Source organism: Elephas maximus, chromosome 2 (genome assembly GCF_024166365.1).
Source record: "Elephas maximus indicus isolate mEleMax1 chromosome 2, mEleMax1 primary haplotype, whole genome shotgun sequence".
Taxonomy (NCBI): Eukaryota; Metazoa; Chordata; class Mammalia; order Proboscidea; family Elephantidae; genus Elephas; species Elephas maximus.
This window is the reverse complement of record NC_064820.1, coordinates 165,105,932-165,129,984: the sequence shown is the minus strand read 5'-3', so window position 1 is coordinate 165,129,984 and position 24,053 is coordinate 165,105,932. Positions and strand designations below refer to the sequence as shown.

The 24,053-nt window shown below is 41.5% G+C and overlaps 1 protein-coding gene across 1 annotated transcript in view; it reads left to right on the top strand.

Moving 5' to 3' along the window:
* PDE6A (phosphodiesterase 6A) overlaps positions 1-24,053 on the top strand; it is a 98,179-nt gene that overhangs the window by 8,395 nt on the left and 65,731 nt on the right. The window contains exons 2-5 of the mRNA XM_049874051.1: positions 5,592-5,744; positions 6,330-6,419; positions 7,036-7,176; positions 21,670-21,744. Of these exons, the coding sequence (XP_049730008.1) occupies positions 5,592-5,744; positions 6,330-6,419; positions 7,036-7,176; positions 21,670-21,744 (459 nt within the window). The remainder of the gene's footprint in view (positions 1-5,591; positions 5,745-6,329; positions 6,420-7,035; positions 7,177-21,669; positions 21,745-24,053) is intronic.

The following is a 24,053-nucleotide window of genomic DNA, read 5'->3' as shown; positions in this document are numbered from 1 at the left end:
CTGAGTAAGGATGGTGTTACAATCCCACCCTAATTCTCTTTAGCATAAAGTTACAATCACAAAATGGAGGACAGCCACACAATACTGGGAATCATGGCCTAACCAAGTTGACACATTTTTTTTTTATTAACTTTTATTAAGCTTCAAGTGAACGTTTACAAATCCAATCAGTCTGTCACATATAAGTTTACATACATCTTACTCCATACTCCCACTTGCTCTTCCCCTAATGAGTCAGCCCTTTCAGTCTCTCCTTTCGTGACAATTTTGCCAGCTTCCCTCTCTCTCTATCCTCCCATCCCTCCTCCAGACAAGAGATGCCAGCACAATCTCAAGTGTCCACCTGATATAATTAGCTCACTCTTCATCAGCATCTCTCTCCCACCCACTGACCAGTCCCTTTCATGTCTGATGAGTTGTCTTCAGGGATGGTTCCTGTCCTGTGCCAACAGAAGGTCTGGGGAGCATGGCCGCCGGGATTCCTCTAGTCTCAGTCAGACCATTAAGTATGGTCTTTTTATGAGAATTTAGGGTCTGCATCCCACTGATCTCCTGCTCCCTCAGGGGTTCTCTGTTGTGCTCCCTGTCAGGGCAGTCATTGGTTGTGGCCGGGCAACGTCTAGTTCTTCTGGTCTCAGGATGATGTAGATCTCTGGTTCCTGTGGCCCTTTCTGTCTCTTGGGCTCTTAGTTATCGTGTGGCCTTGGTGTTCTTCATTTTCCTTTGATCCAGGTGGGTTGAGACCAATTGATGCATCTTAGATGGCCTCTTGTTAGCATTTAAGACCCCAGACGCCACATTTCAAAGTGGGATGCAGAATGTTTTCATAATAGAATTATTTTGCCAATTTACTTAGAAGTCCCCTCAAACCATGGAAGTTGACACATTTTTTGAGGGGGACACAATTCAATCCATGATATAACCCTTTCCCAGCAAGCCCCATTTCTGAAGACTGAACCTGAGAGGGCTGTTATTTCCAGAGGATCTGACATGTATTGTCTCCTCCTGCACTTTGACCCTTCCTGTGAAACCTGGGACCCAGAATGCTAGACTAGAAGGAAACCTCAAGGAGGACCTGGTCCAACACTGATTTTACCAAAGGAGAAACTGTAATCCAGGGAGGTTTCAAGTACTGACAAAGTACTGATGGCCCTGAGCCATTTCCTGAGCCTGATCATGGAACTAGCCCCTCTTTCCTTGGTACCCCAGGGTACCCTGAGGCTCCATCCTGTGAGGGACTACTTCACATTATTGTTTGAAATGTGGGTCCATGCTTTACGTGATGCCTCCATTACACTGTGAGAACCCAGTGGGGCAGGGACATAGTGAGGGTAACAGAGCCCAGGGAGCAGTCTCTAAATTGCGCCCCTGCGCCCTAATTTGAGCACCCAGGGGCGTACCCCCTGCCCCACAACTTCAAGATGAATAGACATTGATAGCAGCAATGAGTCCGCAGAAACGCCTTCTGCTTCTTATCCGGCTGCCTCAGTCATATTTGTAGCACCTGGGAATATCATTCTGCACCTCATCTGGCACCCCCTTGAACTTGTGCCTGGGGGCAAGTGCCGCCCGCTGCTCCCCCTCCACACCTCTGCAATGGGGGCAAACTCATCTTACTGGTCTTGGCAAATCCAGTGCCTGGCAGAGAGCCAATGCTCAGTAAATATGAATGAATCAATCAATCAATGAGTGAATGAATAAATGGAGTGACCTTGCTACCTGCCAGCAAGTGAGTTGTCTATAAAACCAGGAAGGCGACAGTTCTATGTGGCAGGGCTGACGTGAGAGTTAATGAGATAATCTATGTAAGTTATCTGGCACTGGGTCTAATACATCATTATTATTCAGTAAGTAGTAGATTTTGTTATGGGACACAATTGAGCTTGGCACTGTGGATGTTTAAAAAGGGGAATTGGGAAAGGCATGAGAAGCTATGTGGTATTGCACTTGGAATAAAATCCAAACTCCTTCCGGCACCCTCCAAGGCCCTGCCTGATCTAACTCCTGTCCACTTTTCTAGCTCCCTTGCTCTCCATGCTCCCTCTCAACACTGGTCTTTCTGCTTCTCACATTAGCTGAGCCCATTCCCACCTCCTGCCCTTTGCCCTCTATGTACTTCCACTTGGAATCCTCTTGACATTCCTGGCTCTTTCTCATGCTTCAGCCCTCAGCTCAGCAGTCCCTCTGCAGGGAAGCTTCCTTGACCACCAAAACTCTAAGATAGCCTCACCCTGCCATCCTTTTATCATGACTGGTAGGGAGAATGCTTGCTATTTCTTTACTTGGTCTTTGTCTCCCCTTTGAATGTAAGCTTTAGCAGGGCAAGAAGTTCACCTCTTTGTTGACTGTTGTAGTCCCAGAGTCTAGAACAGTACCAGCATGCAGAAGGCACTCTGTGAATGCTGGTTGACTTTGAGTGAATGAATGGCTTTGGACTCTCTCTTGCTGCAACTCTGATCCCTGGGATTTAAAATAAATGGTTTGAGATAAAGGGCATCAAAGTCCTCTTCTGCCTTGGATAATCTGAGGTTCTATGATGTGTGTGTGTGTGTGTTTTTAAATAATACTTTATGCTGAAAATATAGGGATGACAACGTTTGTATAAACGCCAGTCAACTGGAAGCTGGAGTGCCTGTGAGGGGTATTCCAAGGCTGAGAACTTGGTGAGAAAGAGGCTTTTGGTGAATTTAGTAGCATGTGGCTCAGGTGAGGCCCAAGTGTTTGCTCTTCTTGATGGAGGTGAATGTTGTGCAACTGAGCTGACTTCATGAAATGCCCCTGAGCATGCCCCAACCAGATCTGTCTTTAGAAATTCATCAGCAAGTATTCTCAGAGAATGACGTAGAAAACCCTTCTTGGCTAATGCCTCCTTAGAGATTTTGCTTAATCCTCAAATGCTAATTCAAGTAAGGCAGGACAGGCTTCTCCTAATTCCTTACCCTTCACCTGGGTTAAAGCAGCTCCTTTGGCAATAATGCTGTTGACTGTTTATTCAATCCCAGAGCAACTGGGAGAGATGTTCATACATGTAGAGCATCCCACTCTGAATTCATGAATCCTAGGGAAGAGCAGCAGGGAGGCCTTGTAGACTCACTTCTAGAGAGGCCTTGTGAGTCAGCTCTGTGGAGGAAATTTCCAGCCTCAGAACAGCATGAACCGTGCACATCTGGGTTGGCTCATGTCCCAAGCAATGCTGACAGCTGGGAAACCTCACAGTGCTACCAGGAGACAGAAAGGTGGATTCTTCTGAATTTAAGACAACAATTCAGTCTGTCTCCTCATTCTGACCACAGAAACTGTGCTGCCCCCTACCCTGGCCCCCAGGCTGCTTTGGGCCTGGGGTGGAGGTGTGTGCTCTTCTGCACTCGCACAGCCTTGAGCCAAGTTATGACTGCCTGTATTACTGTTATTGATTTATCTGGGAGCAGGCCTGGGTCTTAGACACCCCTGTATCCTCAGCACTTACCATAGGGTCTGATACGCATTGGGTCTTCAATTACGATTTATGGAACGGGGGTATCTGCTGGACTGACTGTGTGGTGCTAGAACTAGATTATGTAAAAAGCCAAAAATACCAAATGTTTTTGTTCAGTGGTCTGGACCGAGGCCTAGCCTTATTCAAACTTCCCTGAGAGGCAGCAGAGCTGAGGGCAGGTTCTGGAGTGTCATCTCGGACAGTGAATTTAACCTTCTTGGGTTTTGGTTTATCCTTCTGAAAAATGGCGTGGGAATGGTGTCTATCTTCCTCTAATTTCACAAGCGGGAAGGAGAATTAATGTCAACAGCCCAAGGCTGATTCCTAGGAAGTGGAGGTCAGACATGCCTCCTTTCTTAGCCATCTATACCAGTTCTAACACCACCCGTCCCTCCTGCGTCACTCTCTACTTCTCTGCTATACCCGTTGTCATTGAGGCGATTCTGACTCACAGCGATCCTGTAGGACAGAGAAGAACTGCTCCTTAGGGTTTCCAAGGAGTGGCTGGTGTATTTGAACTGCCAACCTTTTGGTTAGCAGCCATAGCATGCCATAGCTTTTAACTACTGCACCACCAGGGCCCCATATGCCTCTGCTGGGTTCAATAATTCATTGCAATGGCCAAACAGAACTCACAGACAATATTCATAATTATGGCGTTATTAGGGAAGTAACAGGTTACAGTTCAGGTTTCAGGACACTCAGAATACAGTTCCTCCATTAGTACATCCTCTTTTTAGCTGTGCCTGCAGGCACGCCTCTCTCTGACCCCTCAGCCTCTGCTCCTGCTTAGGCAAGTGTTACAAATCTCTTTTAGCTCTGCCAATAAAGCCCAGAAGCACCTCACTCTGCCAGTAAGCCTCAGCCCAAAGGCCCTCAGCTCTAGCTCCTTGGGTCAACAAACCTAGTTCCACCGAGTGCCTGGAGGCACCCTACTCTTCTAGCAAGCCTCTTGCCCAAAAGCACTTCCTTTTTTCCATCCCTGGGCCCAGGAAGCCCACCACACTGTCTCCTGCCAGTCTCTCCTGCTGCTGCTGTTTCTCTGCTTCCATTTCTCCTTGTCTTCAGTGTTACAGCTCTCTCTCTCTCTTCTCTCTATCTCAGTCTCCTGGTTCCAGGAGAGTCTCAGCGTAGGGATCCCAGGGCCAAATGATGCACTCTACTCCTGGCTGTCTTTCCTTTTGTGGTTGGATCCTCTCTTCTGCTCTGAAATTGGCCATCTTTTACACCTAGAGGGATGGCAAAACTGACAAATCTCCTTAAAATCCATTTGCATCAAGTCAATTCCGACTCATTGCTACCCAATAGGACAGAGTAGAACTACCCCATAAGGTTTCCAAAGAGCAGTTGGTGGATTCGAACTGCTGACCTTTTGGTTAGCAGCCCAGCTCTTAACCACTGGGCCACCAGGGCCACCAATCCTCTTGGTGGGCCACAATTGTCTTATTTGCTCAGCCCCACTCAGTCACTTGTGTGAGAGTAACAAGACCGTGGCGAGAAAGGGCACACAAAAACAATCCATCACACTGCACCTTCTGTAAAAAGATTTATCTCATAGCGTTACTGGGAGCATTAAAGTGAGATGGTGCAGGTAAAGCACCATGTGTAATCCTGATTGTGATTATTATACTTACTAAGGTCTTTTCCCCACCTTCCTCATTCTTTCTCTCAGATTTCTATTTTGGGCTTAATTGTACCACCTCAAGAAAGGCTCCTCCGAACTTCCCTCCCCAGGAAAAGTCACTCCCGGCCCTACCTACCTCCCCATCCCACCCCAAGCCCCACAATGCTTTGGGTTGTGTCTCAGAGTGACTTCTACTGGATTTGGGGGGCTTCCAGGGCAGGAATGATCTCTGGTGGCCCTGCCCCTAGCTCAGTGATGAATGAATGAATGAACGTTTGAGGAATGTTGAGTCATTTAGTAAGGCATCTTGGAAGGAGGCTGCTGAAGTGGAGTAGATGGAAATGTCTTCCCTGCTTTGTTACCAAGAGAATGATGAGCCCTCTAGTTCACCCTACCCCCACACCATCATGGTATGGGTCCCAGGGCTCTGGGTTCTTTTTATCATTTTCACTCTTCATCTGCTCACCCATGTTTGTCTCTGCCTTTCCTCAGGATGAGCATTTCTGTGACTTTGTGGACACTGTCACAGAATATGAGACTAAGAACATCTTGGCTTCCCCCATAATGAATGGGAAAGATGTAGTAGCCGTAATCATGGCCGTGAATAAAGTGGATGGGCCCCATTTCACCAAGAGAGATGAAGAGGTAAGGATGAAACTGCTGGGGATAGTCATGCCAGCATTTTCCTCTAGCTCATGAAGATTCCCAGACCTTGTTATTTGCCCTGGACTCAGTTTCCCCATCTGTAAGGCAGGAGATGCTCTCCAAATGAGGCAGAACAGTATAATAGTTAACAGAATGGACTTTAAAGTCAAGACTATAGGGCTAATTGTTCTGGTTCTGCCAATATCTAGCTGTTCACTTAGTCGATTTACTTTACCTCTCAAACTCAGTTTTCTTATTGAAAAATTGAGATGATAATTGTATCCACTTTACAGGGTGCTTGTGATGATCAGATAAAATAATGTACATAAATCACTTATCACAGGGAGCGCAAACTCAGTGAATAGTAGCTATTTTTTTCATTAATACACCCCTATCAACATCAACATTCTGTGAATTTTACATTCTTATAATTCAATGTTTTATGATTCTGCATTCTATGGCCCATCTGCCTAAATTGCCTCTGATGGAGTTTTTAAAATATTTGGACATCTGCTGATGGTATAAGGAGCCAGAGGAGGAATTTCTTCTTCTCATCTACTTCTCCTCATGCTGCTTGATTTTTAGATTCTCCTGAAGTACCTCAATTTTGCAAATTTGATCATGAAGGTGTTCCACCTGAGTTACCTGCACAACTGTGAGACTCGGCGTGGCCAGGTAAGGGGATGGCCTGGACATGCCTTTTTACTGAAGCATTGATGTGGTCACAGCTGGAAAGACAGGTGAAGATACCTGGGCACTACCAGACAATCTCTACCTTGCATCCCTAGTATTATAAAGCAGTAGATGTTTTATAGCTGTATCCCAGAGTGGTTATGTGTACACATTTTCAAGTCAGAAAACTCTTGGGTTTGAATCTCTGCTCATCCATTTACCAGCTCTGGGCATGTCACTTAACTGCTCCAAGTTTCAGTCTTCCCATTTGAAAATGGACAATAATTATGGTACACCCTCAAAGAATTATTATCAGCAGTAAATGAGATAATGTATGAGGACGCTTGTAGTCAGTTAATGTTTGTTATTTTTATTAACAACCTGTAAGATAAAGGTAACGAAAAGAGTTGAATCTGGCATAAGCAGACCAGTCACTTTGCCTCTCTGAACCTCTTTCTCCATCTATAAAATGCGAATAATTATCCTGCAACTTCTCTGGGTTATTGTGAGGATTAAATGAGAGAAACTCTAGAGAGCTTTACAGAATTGTTATTACTCTCTAGCTGAATAAATTGCTGCTCTGTGCTTCAAAAACTTTGAATATATATGTTTTCTTCAGATACTGCTATGGTCTGGGAGCAAAGTGTTTGAAGAGCTTACGGACATTGAGAGACAATTCCACAAAGCCCTGTATACAGTCCGTGCCTTCCTCAACTGTGACAGATACTCTGTGGGTCTCTTAGACATGACTAAGCAGAAGGTGAGAAAACTTCAACAAGCGTTTCTAAGAAATGGTTACATGCATGCTGAATGGGGCTCAGACTCCTACCACCCATTCCGTTCGTTGCACAGGAAAGAGGATGGGAGAATTTGGGTGGTTGTGGAAACTTTTACTTAGGTCTTTCTGTTATTGAAGAGAGGAGTACCAGCATTTCAGGGGGAAAGCAACCTCGGGCAAAATGAATAAAAGCAACCTGTATTTTCCCTGTTGCTGTTATGTGCCATTGAGTCGAATTTGACTCATAGTGACCAATGACCCCATGTGACAGAGTCGAACTGCCCCATAGGATTTTCTGAGCTGTAATCTTTATGGGAGCAGATTGTCAGGTCTTTCTCTTGTGGAGCTGCTGGGTTCGAACCACCAATATTTCTGTTAGCAGCCGAGTGCTTAGCCATTGTGACACCAGGTTCCTGTATTTTCCCTAGTCAGTTGAAAGAAAACATGTGTGAGAAGAAGGCTGATGATGTGGTGAAGGAAAGAGATAAAGAAGTTCCTATATAAGCTGAAAGTCCAAAAGAAGGAAGTTGCCAACTTTAAGAATTCTCAGAAAATGTACCGAACATGGACGGAAACTCTTTTTCTATGGTTTGTCGAGCCCACGATGACCCAGGCAATTGAAGTGGAGCCAGATGCTTACACCTGGTCCCTCAGAATGATCAGGGGCCATATTTGCAGCTCAGTGTGGCCGCCGGCAATGTTTTCCCATAGCAACTCTCAGCGTTGTTCTTTCTTCATAGATTCCTGCTTCCTGGGACAGATCATTCTCTGCCTTGGCACTGAGTTATCTGGATTTGTGATTTTCTGACCAAAAGACCCAGGGCATAGGGTTCTTCTCAGTTTCATTTTGCATACTTGTCATGGTGAGCATGGTACACAGGCCAAGTACGCCCTGTAATATTTGATTGAGTGAATAAATGAATCACAGAAGCTGCAGTTGGAAAAGATCTTAGAGCTAGTCCAGAGGCTTCCAAACCTGGCAGTGCATCAGAATCTTTTGAGAAGTTATTTAAAAATACCAGGCCCCATTTACTGAACTGTTGTTTTTAGGTGCCATCAAGTGGGCTCCGACTCATAGTGACCTCAAGCACAACAGAATGAAATACTGCCTGGTCTGGGCCATCCTCATGACTGTTGCTATGTTTGAGCCCATTGTTACAGCCACTGTGTCAATCCATCTCATCAAGAGTCTTCCTCTTTTTCACTGACTCTCTACCTTACCAAGCATGATGTCTTCTCCAGGAACTGGTCCCTCCTGATAATGTGCGCAAAGTACATGTGATGAAGTCTCGCCATCCTCCCTTCTAAGGATCATCCTGGCTGTACTTTTTCCAAGACATATTTGTTCATTCATCTGGCAGTCCATGGTATATTCAATATTCTTCATCAACACCATAATTCAAAGGCATCAATTCTTCTTTGGTCTTCCTTATTCATTGTCCAACTTTCATATGCATATGAAATGTTTGAAAATACCATTGCTTGGGTCAGGCATACCTTAGTCCTCAAAGTGACACCTTTGCTTTTTAACACTTTAAAGAGGTTTTTTGCAGCAGATTTGCAGAGTGCAATATGTTTGATTTCTTGACTGCTGCTTCCATGGGTGTCGATTGTGGATCCAAGTAAAATGAAATTCCTAACAATTTCAATATTGAGAGTCCATCCTTTTTACTTAATTTTTTATGAATTTTCCATAACACACGTGGATTATTTTTATTAAAGAGAGAAATTGATAGCAGATGTCTTGCTTTGATTTTGGGGTTTTCTTACTTAAGAAACATAATATTCACTTTAAAGAAATCCCTGACCAAAATGAATCCCATATTGGCTTTTCTTTCACCCAAAATTACAAAGCCTTCCTTTCCTGTTAGAAGCCAGGTTTACTAAATTTGAATTTCAAAAGATATGGCTAGGTGGAGGGACAGAGACCATTTTGTGACCTGGTATCAGCTGATTTCAGTAAAAGGAAAGGGGTAGGGTTCAATAGATCTTGTTATGATTAACCAATAGTTGATCTTCTTTCTGTAGTCCTCCCTCCTCTTATCTTTATAGCTCTGGTGCTGTAGTGATTAAGAGCTACAGCTGCTAACCAGAAGGTCAGCAGTTCAAATCTACCAGCCACTCCTTGAAAACCCTATGGGGCAGCTTTACCCTGAGTCTGAATCAACTCAACAGCAACTTTTTTTTCTTCTCTTTATGAACTTTATTGTACCTAGCTTCTCTGAGCCATTTGTTTTTTCTGAAATCAAAATGGTTTCCTTATATACATACGATGGAGCCCTGGTGGCGCAGTGGTTAAGAGCTGGGCTGCTAACAAAAGGTCAGCAGTTTATATACACATAGAATAGCTGCTCTAGATAAACCTTATGTTTAAATTTTGCTGAGTTTTGATTATTTTTAACATTTTAAATAAGCTTTTATATTGAAATATATATACAGGAAAAAAGCCAAAACCAAAAAACTAAACCCACTGCTGTCGAGTCGATTCTATAGGGCAGAATAGGACTGCCCCATAGGGTTTCCGAGGAGCCACTGGTGGGTTTGAACTGCCAACCTTTTGGTTAGCAACTGAGCTCTTAACCACTGTGACACCAGGGCTCCGTATACAGAAAAGAGCACAAATTTTAAGTGAATAGCTCAGTGAGTTATCACAGAGTGAGTATCCCCATATAACCACTCCAAGATGAAGAAATAGAACATTACCAATCCCTCAGAAGCCCATTTTACGCCCCTTTCTAGTTATTTCCACACCCTTCTCTCTGAAGGAACCACTATTCTGAACTTCAGCGTTCTGCCTGTGTTTTAAGTTCATATAAATAGACCCATACAGTACTGTCTTAGTTATCTAGTGCTGCCCTAACAAAAATACCACAAGTGGGTGGCTTTAAAGAATAGAAGTTTATTTTCTTACAGTTCAGGAAGCTAGAAGTCCAAATTCAGGACATCAGCTCTAGAAAAAGGTCCTTATTTGTCTCTTTTAGCTTCTAGTCCAAAGAAAGCAAAAAACCCAAAACCCAAACCCATTGCCACGATTCTTACTTACAGCAACCCTATAGGACAGAGTAGAACTGCCCAATAAAGTTTCCAAGGAGTGGCTGGTGGATTTGAACTGCTGACCTTTTTTGGGTAGCAGCTGAGCGCTTAACCACGGCACCACCAGGACAGAGGCTACCTGTTAAAACCCATTGCCATTAAGTTGATTCCAACTCATAGCGACCCTATAGGACAGAGTAGAACTGCGCCATAGGGTTTCCAAGAAGTAACTGGTGGATTCAAACTGCCGACCTTGTGGTTAGCAGCCAAATTCTTAACCACTGTACCACCAGGGCAGAGGTTAGGTATTCAAATATCTTTCTGGGGTACAAAATTCAATCCATAATGAGTACATATTCTTTCGTCAGGCTTTTTTTGCTCAATATTATATTTGTAGGACCCATCCATATTGCTACATGTAGTGTCAGTTCATTTTAACTCCTGTGGAATGTTCCATTATCTGACTAATCTGTAACATATTTATTTATTCTACTGTTGATGGATATTTGAGTTTTCAGATTTGAGCCATTATGAATATTGATATTATAAACATTCTAGTACATGGTACGCAGTTGTACCTATTTCTGTTGGGCATTTTCCTAGGAGTAGAATTCCTGGGTAATAAAATGCTTGCATCATCTTATACTCCCACTAGTAATATATGAGGGTTCCTATTGCTCCACATCCTCACTAATACTTGGTATTGTCAGCCTGACCGATTTAGCCATCCTGTTGGGTGTGTAGTATTATCTCTTTACAGTATTAATACACATTCTCCACCAACCACTAATGGCAAAGATGAAGAAATTGAAGATTTTTTACCAACATGTGCAGTCTGAAATTGATCAAACATGCAATCAACATCATTAATAATGAATTACTAGTGATTGGAATGTGAAAGTTGGAAAAAAGAAGAAGGATCAGTAGTTGGAAAATATGGCCTTGGTGATAGAAATGACGCCAGAGATCACATGACAGAATTTTGCAAGACCAAAGGCCTACTCAAGAGGAAATGCCTTTTTTAACAACATAAACAACAACTATACATTGTGGACCTTGCCATATAAAATACACAGGAATCAAATGGACTACATCTGTAGAGGTGATGGAGAAGCTCAATATCATCAATCAGAAGAAGGGGCCGACTGTGGAACAGACAATCAATTGCTCATATGCAAGTTCAAATTGAAACTAAAGAAAATTAAAACGAGTCCATGAGAGCCAAAGTACGACCTTGAGTATATCCCACTTGAATTTAGAGACCATCTCAAGAACAGATTTGACACATTGAACACTAATGACCAAGGACCAGATGAATTGTGGGATGACACCAAGGACATCATATATGAAGAAAGCAAAAGGTCATTAAAAAGACAGGAAAGAAAGAAAAGACCATCAAAATGGATGATCAGAAGAGACTCTGAAACTTGTTCTTGAATGCAGAGTAGCTATAACAAATGGCAGAAATGACTAAGTAAAAGAGATGAACAAAAGATCTGAAAGGATGGCTCTAGAAGACAAAGTAAAGTGTTATAATTGTGAGCCTAATACCTTGAAATATGTTTTCTTCTTTTCAAAATGGGTGATTGGGAACTTGACATAATTCATGCTGTAATGATACTCTAAGTAACCTATACATTTTTTTTGGCTTGGCATTTTTTATGCTCTCATTTTCAAGGTGCTTTTTTTTTTTTTTTTTTAATTACACCTGCTGCACCAGTCTCTTTCCAAAGGGGTCCTGGGCCTTCTTGGCTCTTGCAGCCTTGATCTCCCTCTTCTTCTTTACTCTCTTGGGAGATGGCCTTAAGCCTGCAAGACTGCAGCTAGGAAGGCTGTCCGGCATTTTTGGTCTGCAACTTTTCTTCTTGCTCCTTATCTCTGTCAGAGTAAACTTGGCAGGCCAGTTCCACTAGCCAAGATATTTTTATGTAAGTTTTTTTTTTTTTTTTTTTTACCAGTTACAAACATAAAGATTAGGGTCCAGATATCTGGCATACATATCTTTAGTTTAATAAAGAGTTTCTTTGTAGTGGTTTTGTGATGTATACTCATCTGACTATCTGTGGGCTACATCCTTGAAGACACGTAATCTTTGCAAAAATGATACATAAGCTCTGATATGGAAGTTGCTTTTCTGGACTCCATAAAGACAGCCTGTGTTGCCGCTGGACTCTTCCTTGGTGTCACCTCCTAATGAACTCTCTCTCTCTTTCTGACTTGGAGCACGTTTTATTGGCTTGACTGCTCCAGGGCATGGGCCCTATTCCGGTAGCATAATGAAATGTGCAAAGTCCTGGAGTTAGAAAACCAAAAGGGAGGAACATACTTGGTACTTCTCAGCTGAAAGAACTAAAGAAAAAATTCAAGCCTCAAGTTGCGATATTGAAGGATTCTATGGGCAAAATACTGAACAACCCTGGAAGCACCAAAAGAAGATGAAAGGAGTACACAGAGCCACTGTACCAAAAAGAATTGGTCGACATTTCAGGAGATAGCTATGATCAAGAGCCGATAGTGCTGAAGGAAGAAGTCCAAGCTGTACTGAAGGCATTGACAAAAAACAAGACTCCAGGAATTGATGGAATACCAGTAAGATGTTTCAACAAATGGATGCAACACTGGAAGTGCTCACTTGTATATGCCAAGGAATTTGGAAGATAGCTACCTGGCCAGCCAACTGGGAGAGATTCATATTTTCCCCATTACAAAGAAAGGTGATCCAAGAGAATGCAGAAATTATTGAACACTATTGTTAATATCACATGCAAGTAAAATTTTGCTGAAGATAATTAAAAAAACAGTTGCACCAATACATCAACAAGGAACTGCCAGAAAGTCAAACCAGGGACATGGAATGAAGATAACATTGTTGATCTCAGATGGATCTTGGCAGAAAGCAGAGATACCAGAAGGATGTTTACCTGTGTTTTATTGATTATGCAAAGGTACTAGACTGTGGATCATGACAAATTATGGATAACATTGTAAAGAATGGGAATTCCAGAACACTTAATTGTACATATAAGGAACCTGTACATAGATTAAGAGGCAGTCGTTGGGACAGCACAAGGGGATACTTCATGGTTTAAAATCAGAAAAGGTGTGCATCAAGGTTGTATCCTCTCACCATACTGTACTTATTCAATCTGTATGCTGAGCAGATAATCTGAGAAGCTGAACTATATGAACAAGAATATGGCATCAGGATTGGAGGAAGAGTCATTAGCATCCTGTGATATGCAGATGACATAACATTGCTTGCTGAAAGTGAAGAGGACTTGAAGCACTTACTGATGAAGATCAAAGACCACCGCCTTCAGTATGGATTACACCTCAGCATGGAGAAAACAAAAATCCTCACAACTGGACCAATAAGCAACATCATGATGAATGGAGAAAAGATTGAAATTGGCAAGGATTTCATTTCACTTGGCTCCACAATCAACTCCCTTGGAAGCAGCAGTCAAGAAATTGAAGGACATACCGTATTGGGCAAATCTGCTGCAAAAGACCTCTTTAAAGTGTTAAAAAGCAAAGATGCCACTTTGAGGACTGAAGTGCACCTGACGCAAGCCTTGGTGTTTTCAATTGGCTTATATGGATGTGAAAGCTGGACAATGAATAGGAAAGACTGAAGAAAAATTGATGCCTTTGAATCATGGTTTTGGCAAAGAATATTGAATATACCATGGACTGCTGGAAGAATGAACAAATCTGTGTTGGAAGAAGTACAGTCAGAATGCTCCTCAGAAGTGAGGATGGCAAGACTTCATCTCACATACTTGGGCATGTGTCTTCATTATCTAGCGCTGCTATAACTGAAATACCATACGTGGATGGCATTAACAAACAGCAGTTTGTTCTCTCATAGTTTAGGAGGCTAAATGTCCGACTTTAGGGTGCCAGCTCCAGGGGAAGCTTTCTCTCTCTGTTGGCTTTGAGGGAAGCTCCTTGTCATCAATCTTCCCTTGGTCTAGGAGCTTTTCAGTGCAGGGACCCCAGGTCCAAAGGACTAGCTCTCCTGGCTCTTCTTGCTTGGTAGTAATGTGGTCCCCCTTGCTCTCTACTGTCTTCCCTCTTTTATATTTCAAAAGAGATTGACTTAAAACACAACCTAATTTTGTAGATTGAGTCCTGCCTCATTAACACAACTGCTTCTAATCCTGCCTCATTAACATCATGGAGATAAGATTTACAACACATAGGAAAATCACATCAGATGACAAAATTGTGGACAATCACACATTGCTGGGGATCATGGCCAAGCCAAGTTGACACATATTTTTTGGGGACACAGTTCAATCCATGACATTCCACCCTTTGGCCTCCAAAAATTCATGTCCTTGACACATGTAAAACATATTCACCCCATCATATCATACCAAAAGTCTTAATTCAACTCCAAGTCCAAAATCCAAAAATTCCTCTCCATATGTGAAATCTAGAATATAAATCGTTTCTACAGTACAATGGTGCAACAGCCACAAGCTAGACATTTCCATTACAAATGGGAGAAATTGGAGGGAAAGAAGGGGTGACAGGTACCGAGCAAGCCAGCAGAACACATTGCATTACCTCTCAAGGCTTGAAAATAATATTCTGTTCTCTGAGACCATTTAGGCAATGGCCCTGCCCTCCAGACTCTGGATGTTGGCCACAAGAGTGGAGGTCCCTTGGTCCTGGGCTTCAGCTCTGCCTTCCAGGCCCACTGGAACTGCAACACTGCTCGCTTGCATTCGGGTGGCCCCATTCTCCTAGTTCATCTGCGTGGTGACTCCACCCTTTGAGACCCCAGTTGCTGTAGCCCTACCCTTAGAAACTGAGGCAGCTCTGCTTCCTGGTTCCTTGGTCTCTCAGCCTCTCTGGCTTCACTACTTGAGTTTGCCCTGCTGGGACAAGTGTTCCAAAGCTTTTTAGCTCTACCACTAAGTGCTCAGGTGTACCCTACTCGGCCAGGAAGCCTCCTGCCAAAGGCACTCAGCTCTCTTGCTCTGTGGGTTGGCTTCAGCGTTGTCTTGCACTAATCTCCTGCTTCTGCTGCTGCCATTTTTCTGCTGCTGCCTCTCGCCATCTGCATTGTCTCCAACATAATAGCTCTCCTCACATCCTTCTGAGTCCTCATCAGAATTGTAATTCCATCAACAGTCTCTTCAAGGCAATCTATGTAGGTTTTTACTATTAGGCACTTTAAAACTCTTCTAGCCTCTATCTATTCACAGTTTCAAAATTGCTTCTGCATTTTAGGTATCTGTTAGGTATCTCTCGGTACCAAATTCTGTCCTGGTTATCTAGTGCTGCTGTAACAGATATACCACACCTAGATGACTTTAACAAACAGGAATTTATTCTTTCACAGTTTAGGAGGCTAGAAGCCTGAATTCAGGGTGCCCGCTCCAGGCGAAGTCTTTCTCTCTCTGTTCACACATATATTTTGGGGATACAATTCAAGCCATGACAGCATATTATCAGGAGGGACCAGTCCCTGAAGAAGGACATCATGCTAGGTAAAGTAGAGGGTCAGTGAAAATGAGGAAGACCTTCGATGAGATGGATTGACGCAGTGGCTGCAACAATGGGCTCAAACATAGCAGCAATTGTGAGGATGGCGCAGGGCCAGGCAGTGTTTCAACCTGTTGTACATAGGATCTCTCTGAGTCAGACAGCACCTAAAAGCAACAACAGTGGCTGATGAGGCCGATCACTTTTTCAGGGGTTTATTATATTCATTTAGATATCTTTTTTTGTGAAGTGCCTTTTCAAGTTTTTTCCAAACTTGTCTATTGTGTTGTATTTTCTTTTCTTACTGAGTTGTAAGAGTTTTTTTTTTTTTTTTTTTTTTTTTTACAAATTCTGGATATGGGTCCTTTGTTGATACCTGTATTACAAATATCTTCTCCCATTCTATAGATTCATTTTCTTAATGAAGTCTTTTGATGAGAAGTTTTGAATTATAATATAATCCAATTTATCAATCTTTTCCTTTATGGGTATTGATTTTTGTGTCCTACTTAAATCTTTCCAGATTCCAAGATGATAAAGATATTCACCTAGGTTAATGTCTAAGAGCTTTATTGTTTTAAATTTCACATATTTCTCTGTATTCTTCCTGGAATTGTTTATATGTATAGTGTGAGGAAGGGTCAATATTATTTTTTTTCTATATGGATATCCAATTGTCCCAGAACCATTTATTGAAAAGACCGTCTTTTCCCCACTGCTTTATGGAAAAGACTGTCTTTCTCTCTTATACCTTTATCATCAAACAGGTGTCCATATTATGTGTGGATCTGTTCCTGTACTCTCTGCTTTGTTCCATGGGTGTATTTATCTATTCTGTAATACAACACTGTCTTACGGGAGAAAGATGTGGCAACCTGCTTCCATAAAGAGTACAGCCTTGGAAGCCCTGTGGGGCAGTCCTACCTCGTACTATGGGATCGCTATGAGTCAGAATCTTTGGTTTACAAAGCTGTCTTAATTACAGTATCTTTATAAAATATCATGGTATCTAGTAGTGTAAGACCTCTAAGTCTGTTGTTATTTTATGTTAGACCTTTTCACCATGTTTTATGTCTCTTACACAGTTTTCTGTATTTTCCATTCTTTTGCATTTTTGTGTTTCAGTCTGAACATCTCTTCTGGTTTATCTTCCGCTAATCACTTCCTTAGCTCTAATTGGCTATTAAAATTTTTTTTTATTATTTTTATTGAGTTAACTTCAGGTATTTTTCAATTTTAGAATTTCCATTTCATTCTTTTTTGTAGTTTCTAATTCTCTATGTTGTATTTGGTTTCTTGGACATAATCAGTTATTTCAGAGTCTGTGTCTGATAGCAACAATATTTGTAGATATTTCTTAGGAGCCTGTTTCTGTGATCTGTTTCTTCTTGATTTTCAGTTAATTCTTGTCTTTTGCATGCCTGATTATTTTTGTTGGAATGCTAGATAGATGTATGATAAATAATAATGTGAAACTCTGGGTGGTGGTCTCTTTCTCCAAAAGGCATGTATTTTATTTCTGGCAAGCAGTCAGGGTAGAGGCAGAGCACCTTAATCCAATCAGGAATTGAGCTGATTTGAGGTTGATCTTTTTAGTCTTTGTGAGGGCTGGTCAACTTTTGGTTCACTTCTACTCCTAGGGAAGAGGCATTTTGAGGGAACCCTAGCTGAAAGCCTGGGGTGTCTTCAAGGATCCCTCCTTTTTGGCAGGCCGTGAACTCCAATTTTATCCAGTAATTCTGCTGAAAGCTCTGTTCAGCTTCTTAGCTGCTCAATAGTATTTTTGTTATTAGCACTTGCCTCAAGAGGAAAAGTGGAATGAAACATCAAGCTCAAATCTCTGGAATTCCCTTCCATCTGGGATCCTGGCCACTCAATCCTTGCTGCCTTGCTAGCGCTATAATTCCTTCAAATACCACGCGCACATACACACAGTCCAGCTTTTATAATTCTTCTCAGTTGGAGGGTTGGTCAGAAACAAGCTAGTCACTGTTAACAGAAGTAGAAATTCTCTTTCTTTGTTCTTTAGCCCATATGGATTTACCTCATTCTTTTGAATAGTATGGACATAATGTAATTAATTTCTCCTTTCTCCTATTGTTGGGCATTTAAATAATTTCTAAATTTTCTTATAACTAAAGACAGTGCTGCCATGACCAACCTGAGTTAAATCTCTGCACACTTGAGCAAGAATATCTATAGAATAGAGTTGTACAAGACGAATTACCAAGATAATTTTTTTATTTTGCATTTCCCAAAATTTTCTCCCCAAAGGCTATACTGTTCTACATTCTCATTCACACTGAGGTGCATAAAGATCCCATTTCCTCAAACTCCTGCCAATCCTGGTAGTTATAGATCTTTTTGTTTTTCGTATCTAAATGGATACATGGTAACTTTTTTTCTGTCTAATTGTTTTTCCACTGATTACTAGTGAGGGTAAATATATTTTTGTGGTTATTTATGATTTGATTTTTCATCTTCCACATATTTCCCAAATGTATCATTTACCCATCTTTAAAATTAAGCTGTTTATCTATTTCTTGGGTCCCAGGGTGGCGCAGTTTGTGCTTAACTACTAACTTAAAGGTTTGTGGTTGTTAACCAATGTCATAAAACAGTATGTGTACTAACTGTTGAATGAGAAGTTAGTTTGTTCTGTAAACCTTCATCTAAAGTACAATAAATGTAATAATAATAATATAAACTGCCCCATACGGTCATAATTATATAGTAACCTTAAATGAAAAAAAAAAAAAAAAAAAGGGTTGGTAGTTCAAACCCATCCAGCAGTACTGCGGAAGAAAGTCCTGGTGATCTGCTTCTGGAAAGATCACAGCCAAGAAAACCCTGTAGAGCAGTTCTGCTCTGTACCGCGTGGGGCTGCCATGAGTCAGAACTGACTTGGTGGCGACGAGTTCGGGTTTAGTTTTTTATTTTTTGGTATTCCTTTTTTATTAATTTTAAGGAGTACTTTATATATGATAGAGATTATGTATCTGTCATATATGGCATGTATGTTGAATGATACTTTAACTTTATCTATGGCATCTTTCATCACACAGAAGATTTAAATTTTCCTGTAGTCAAATTTGTTCACTTTTTCTTCTATGACTTCAGTGTTTTGGATTTTGTTTAGGAAAGACTTCCCCAACCCCAGTATTATAAAGATAATCTGAAATAGTTTTCTCTTCTAGTATTTTTATAGCTTTGGTTAATTTGTTTGAATCTTTCATTCATCTGGAAATTATATGTGTATATGGTATGAGGTGGGGTAAGTTTTGTTTTTTGCCATATTTCTCCATTTAAAGAATAGTCAACCCTTTCTCCACTGCTTTGAAATGCCACCTTTTGGATATCTCACTTTCTCGTATATCAGGTTTCCGTATGCACATGGATCTGTTACTCTGATTTTTGCCTTCAAAATACCTCCCTAAGTGATTCTGGTGCCACACGCCGATTTTAGGGAACCTCTGATTCTGATTCTAGTGCAGCCATCCGTTTGTTTTCTGCAACCTCTTGAACCATAAATAGCCTCTGCAATATTGTTTCGCACAGTAACAAGCCATTTGCTACTCCTTCAGGAAGTAGCAAGTGAATGAATTCACAGAAATGAATGATTCCTTCTTAACCAAAAAAATTTCTGAGTGGCTGAATTCAGAAGACTTCATTTCAAACTACCCAGTTTGCAGTAACATTTGACCACACACTTAGACTGCTGTATGTTGTAGTTTTCTGCCCCCTGCTCCACATTTAAGCGAGCATATTCTGACTTAGTCATCTCCAGAAGACGGAACAACTAGCAATTAGAGTTGGGCTGGGCTGCTTAAAATTACTCTAAGACACTGCCGCCCCCTGCCCCCCCGCCCCACCACTGCCCCAGATAGCTAAGCTTCTTACCTGAGCTATTGGCATTAAAAGCCACTGAATTGTATACTTTGAATGGGTGAGTTTTATGGTGTCTGAATTATATTGCAATAAAGTTTAAGGAAAAAAAAGAAGGAAGGAAGATCATAAATATGTCCCACTCTCCCACTCTGTACCCAAATCCTTATTCCTTGCTTGACAACTTCTGCTTTTCCTTGGGACCACCTTCAGATTTCTCTCTGTGTTTCGTCACAGAAGCTATCAGCCCAGTTCTCCTGGGAGCCTCTAACATTTGGATTCTCCTTCCGTAAATGTTTTGGACTTACCCAGCTACCTTGTTAGAGCTGCTTGCGTACTTGATTGATTCCTCCAGAGGAGAGTAAGCCCCTCCCGGGCAGGAACTGTGCCTGTTTATTTCTGCATATCTAGCACCAGGCATGTTGCACAGCTCAGATAGGCCTCCAGTTCACATTTTTGCCCTGAATAGAACTTCTTACTATTCTTAGAAAAAGAGTCCAACTGGGCAGAAGGGTGAGGAAATACAACCTGGTTTTCATGTGGACTATCTTCTGCTGGTCTTCTGGATAATATTAAAATAAGCAAACCACCATGAAGTACATATTCAAATAAGAGCGAAGTCAAGGAGCAAGGTGGTCTTGGCTACCTACCCACAATAACCCAGCTCTAAGGATCACTGTCCCTAAATATTAACACACCTTCAGAAGAACAGAGAGGGCACCTGAGGACAGAGTCCTCTGCCAGGCCCAGGCTCTGTCCAACACAAGCTTCGCGGCCCATGTGTGGCAGGGAAGTCAGAGGAGAAGCGGCTGAGAAGAGCCTTTTGTTGTGTCCCCGTCTGCTTTTTCTCCCGAGGCTGCGTGACGGTGCGTCTCTTTGCTGGCCCTTTTCTTTCTTCTCTCTGCCACTGTCTTGCCCAGTTGTTCTTCTTGTTGGATCCCAGATATAGGTCTGTCCATATTTGGCAGTGTTATAAGCATGTGTGTATTTTTTTTTAATATACTTCATTTTTTAGAGCAGTTTTAGGTGTATAGAAAAATTGTGCAAAAAGTAAATATAGTTCTCATCTGCACCCCGCCCCCCAGCCCCGTCGTTTCTCCTATTAACATCTTGCAATCTTGTGGTGCCATTTGTTACAGCCGATGAACCAAGATTGATACATTATTATTAACTAAAGTCCAGAGTTCACATTAGGATTCACTCTTCCTTTTGTACAGTCCTGAGTTTTGATGAGTGTTTAATGTTACGCATCCATCATTACAGTATTATACAGAATAGCCAGGGCCCTAAAAACGCCCTGTGTTCCACCTATTTGTCCCTCCCCACTACTCTGCCATAGATATGGTCCATCTGCTCAAATTTGGCGGCATTGTTGTTTTCTTTCTTAAAAAAATATGTTTTCCTGATAACAAAAGCAAAAAAAGTATATTATGGAAACATGACTAGATAAATTATAGCCTCATTCCCACTACTCAGAGAAAACCAGTTGTTAATGCTTTGTTGTGAATTCTTTTAGAGCATTTTCTAGTTATAGTTGAACATTGGACTCATGTTATCTATTTTTTGCCACCTCACAGTTTCACTCATCAACATGTTATGAACACCTTCTCAATTAATACATTCATGTCTGTAACATCATTGTTAATGGAAGTACCAAAATTGATTTAATAACTCCCACTTGTTGGACGCTTAGGTTGTTTGCTAAATCCTTGAGTACATGCTTGTCATTCCTGAGGTATATTGCTTAACCATAGAGACGCCACTATCCTTCTTAAGTCCCACAGCACTGACCAGGTGCTCCAACTCAGTACCCATGGTTTTGCCTAATGATTAGACAGGCCCAGTTCATCAATATTTTCAAGGGCTGATGTGATCGACGTCCTTTAACTCTCACCAGCCTTGTAGCTCTTCCAAGCTTAGATTTCAGGGAGCTATCCCACTTTTTGGATTTCAGAGAGAGATGTCTCATACAGGTGGGTCCTATGCAATGACAACTTCTTAGTCTCTTTTTCTTGATATATTTTCAAAACATGTAACAATTGTTTTTCTCACTCCTAGGAATTTTTTGATGTGTGGCCCGTCCTGATGGGTGAGGCTCCACCCTACTCTGGTCCCAGGACTCCGGATGGAAGGGTAAGTCTCTAGATCTCTCTCTGCCCTTTTCATAGTAGTTAGATGTATAATGAAATACAAATGCAAGGTACTGTAGACTCTGCTGAAGGACTTTTTTTTTTTTTTTAAAACATATAACTGCTTATCTTCTCTGGGTTGGATAGTCTCCCTTGAAGTTGTAATAACTCCTCGCATTTACCAAGTCCTGTAATTTGCAGTGTTTTTAATATTTTGCTGAAGTTTTACAGCAGTCTGGTGGGGGTAGACCAAGCAGGAATGGATATCCTCATTCCACAGACAAAGACCCTGAGAGGGGTCAAGCGACCTGCTCAAGAATTCACCCAGCAGGAATTTAGAACCTTAGACAACTGGGGCTGGAAAGAACCTTAAAGACAATGTATAGCATGTACAAATTGGTAGCTAGAAGGCCTGTTCCAGCTAATAGGTACACTTGCTTGGTTGCATACCAAAACCAAACCATTGCCATCAAGTCAATTCAGACTTTCAGACTCATAGTGACCTTATAGGATAGAGTAGAACTGCCCCATACGGTTTCTAAGAAGCAGCCGGTGGATTCGAACCGCAGATCTTTTGGTTAGCGGCTGAGCTCTTAACCACTGTACCACCAGAGCTTGGCTGCATAGATTTTTTAATTTTTTAAATTTAAATTGGTGACTAATACAGATAGTCCTCAGCTTATGATGATGTATTCAGATTACAGTGAACCACACCTGTGAACATCCTTTTTTTTTGGTACATCTGATTGTTAGTAATATGCACTACATACAATGTTGCAGTGTGTAATTTGCTGATGTTATAATTCTCAGATTTTAATTCACAGATGTTTAATTTTATGATTTACTGTTCAAAACACTCATATAGCAGGCTATGGCCTGGCCTACAGTGAAGTCAGTGTCACTGTCAGGAGTCATAACAGAAAGTTGAACGATATTCAACACTAAAGACATATGGCAATTGAACTGCATGAGTGCCCGACAGTTGTTACGACTCCGACTTCATGGTTATGATATTGACACAAACTTCATTATAGGCCAGGCTTGATCAGCATTTTGTACCATAAGAAGAATCAGTTGTTAATTTGAAGTTGAGTTGTTCCAGTTTCTCCAACTGTTAACACCTGCACTGCTTATTTCCCAACAATAAGTCTAGCAGAAGAAGTCATGCCACTGAACGTTCTAATCCAAAAAAGGTGGGGAAAGCTGTAGGCATGGATATAAAGGTGAAGATCATTAAGACCTATGATAGTGGAGCAGAAAGAAAGTTGGTAAAATTACATGTGAAGAAGGATTGTCTCATTTGACCATTTTGACAATCATTAAGGATAAGACTAGGATTTTGGAGGCAGTTCAAGGAGCGACTGGCATAAAATCAAGTCTTTTAACAAAGAAGACGCAAGGGCTAATCCACGAGTTGGAGAAGCTGCTGCTGATGATTTGTCCAGAAGACCAAATCCAGAAGAGAATTCCTATGGGTTTACCGAAGACTCAAACGAAAGCATGCAGCCTTTTTGAAAACTTGAAAGAACAGTGAGGAGAAGACTACCACCAATACTTTAATGCCAGCAAAGGCTGGTTTCATCACTTCAAATGTGGACTTGGCTTACATAACATGCACATAACTGGAGAAGCAGGAAGCACTGATGTTGAAGCTGCCAACAAATTCAAGGATGAGCTGGACAAGATAATACAAGATGAAGAATATCTACCACAGCAGATTTTCAATGTGGACGGAACAGACTTGTTTTGGAAAAGGATGTCAGAATGAACCTATATTCACAAAGAGGTGAAATCGATACCTGGTTTCAAGGCATTTAAAGACAGAATCATGCTGCTGTTTCCAGGAAATGCTACTGGACTTATGAAGATACTGATAATAAAGGACAATAATAATGAAAAAAAAATTTTTAAATGAAGTATTCAACTTATGTCAGAATTGACTTACGACAGAGTGGTCCAAACAGGACCCTGCTGTAAGTCAGGGACTACCTGTACTTACAAATCAAGATATTCCCCATAAATACATGGATTTTCAATTTCTTTTGAAAAAGTGGAAGATCAGTCAGAGCTGGATCCACAATCCTATGGGTGCATTTGATTGGATCTGGGTGGCAGCTGCCTCCGAGGACTGAGGCCTGAGCTCTCCAGTTTACCACAGTTCCTACCGCTCCCTGTGGTTTACACCTGGCTCCCTCCTCTCACTGATATTTCTATCAGGCCCTTGTAGGTATTTGAGTTTGTGACCTTTGGTCTAATCCAATTCTCTCTTTAAAAAAAATGAGGTACAAACACTTCAGAGACTATTGAAATGAT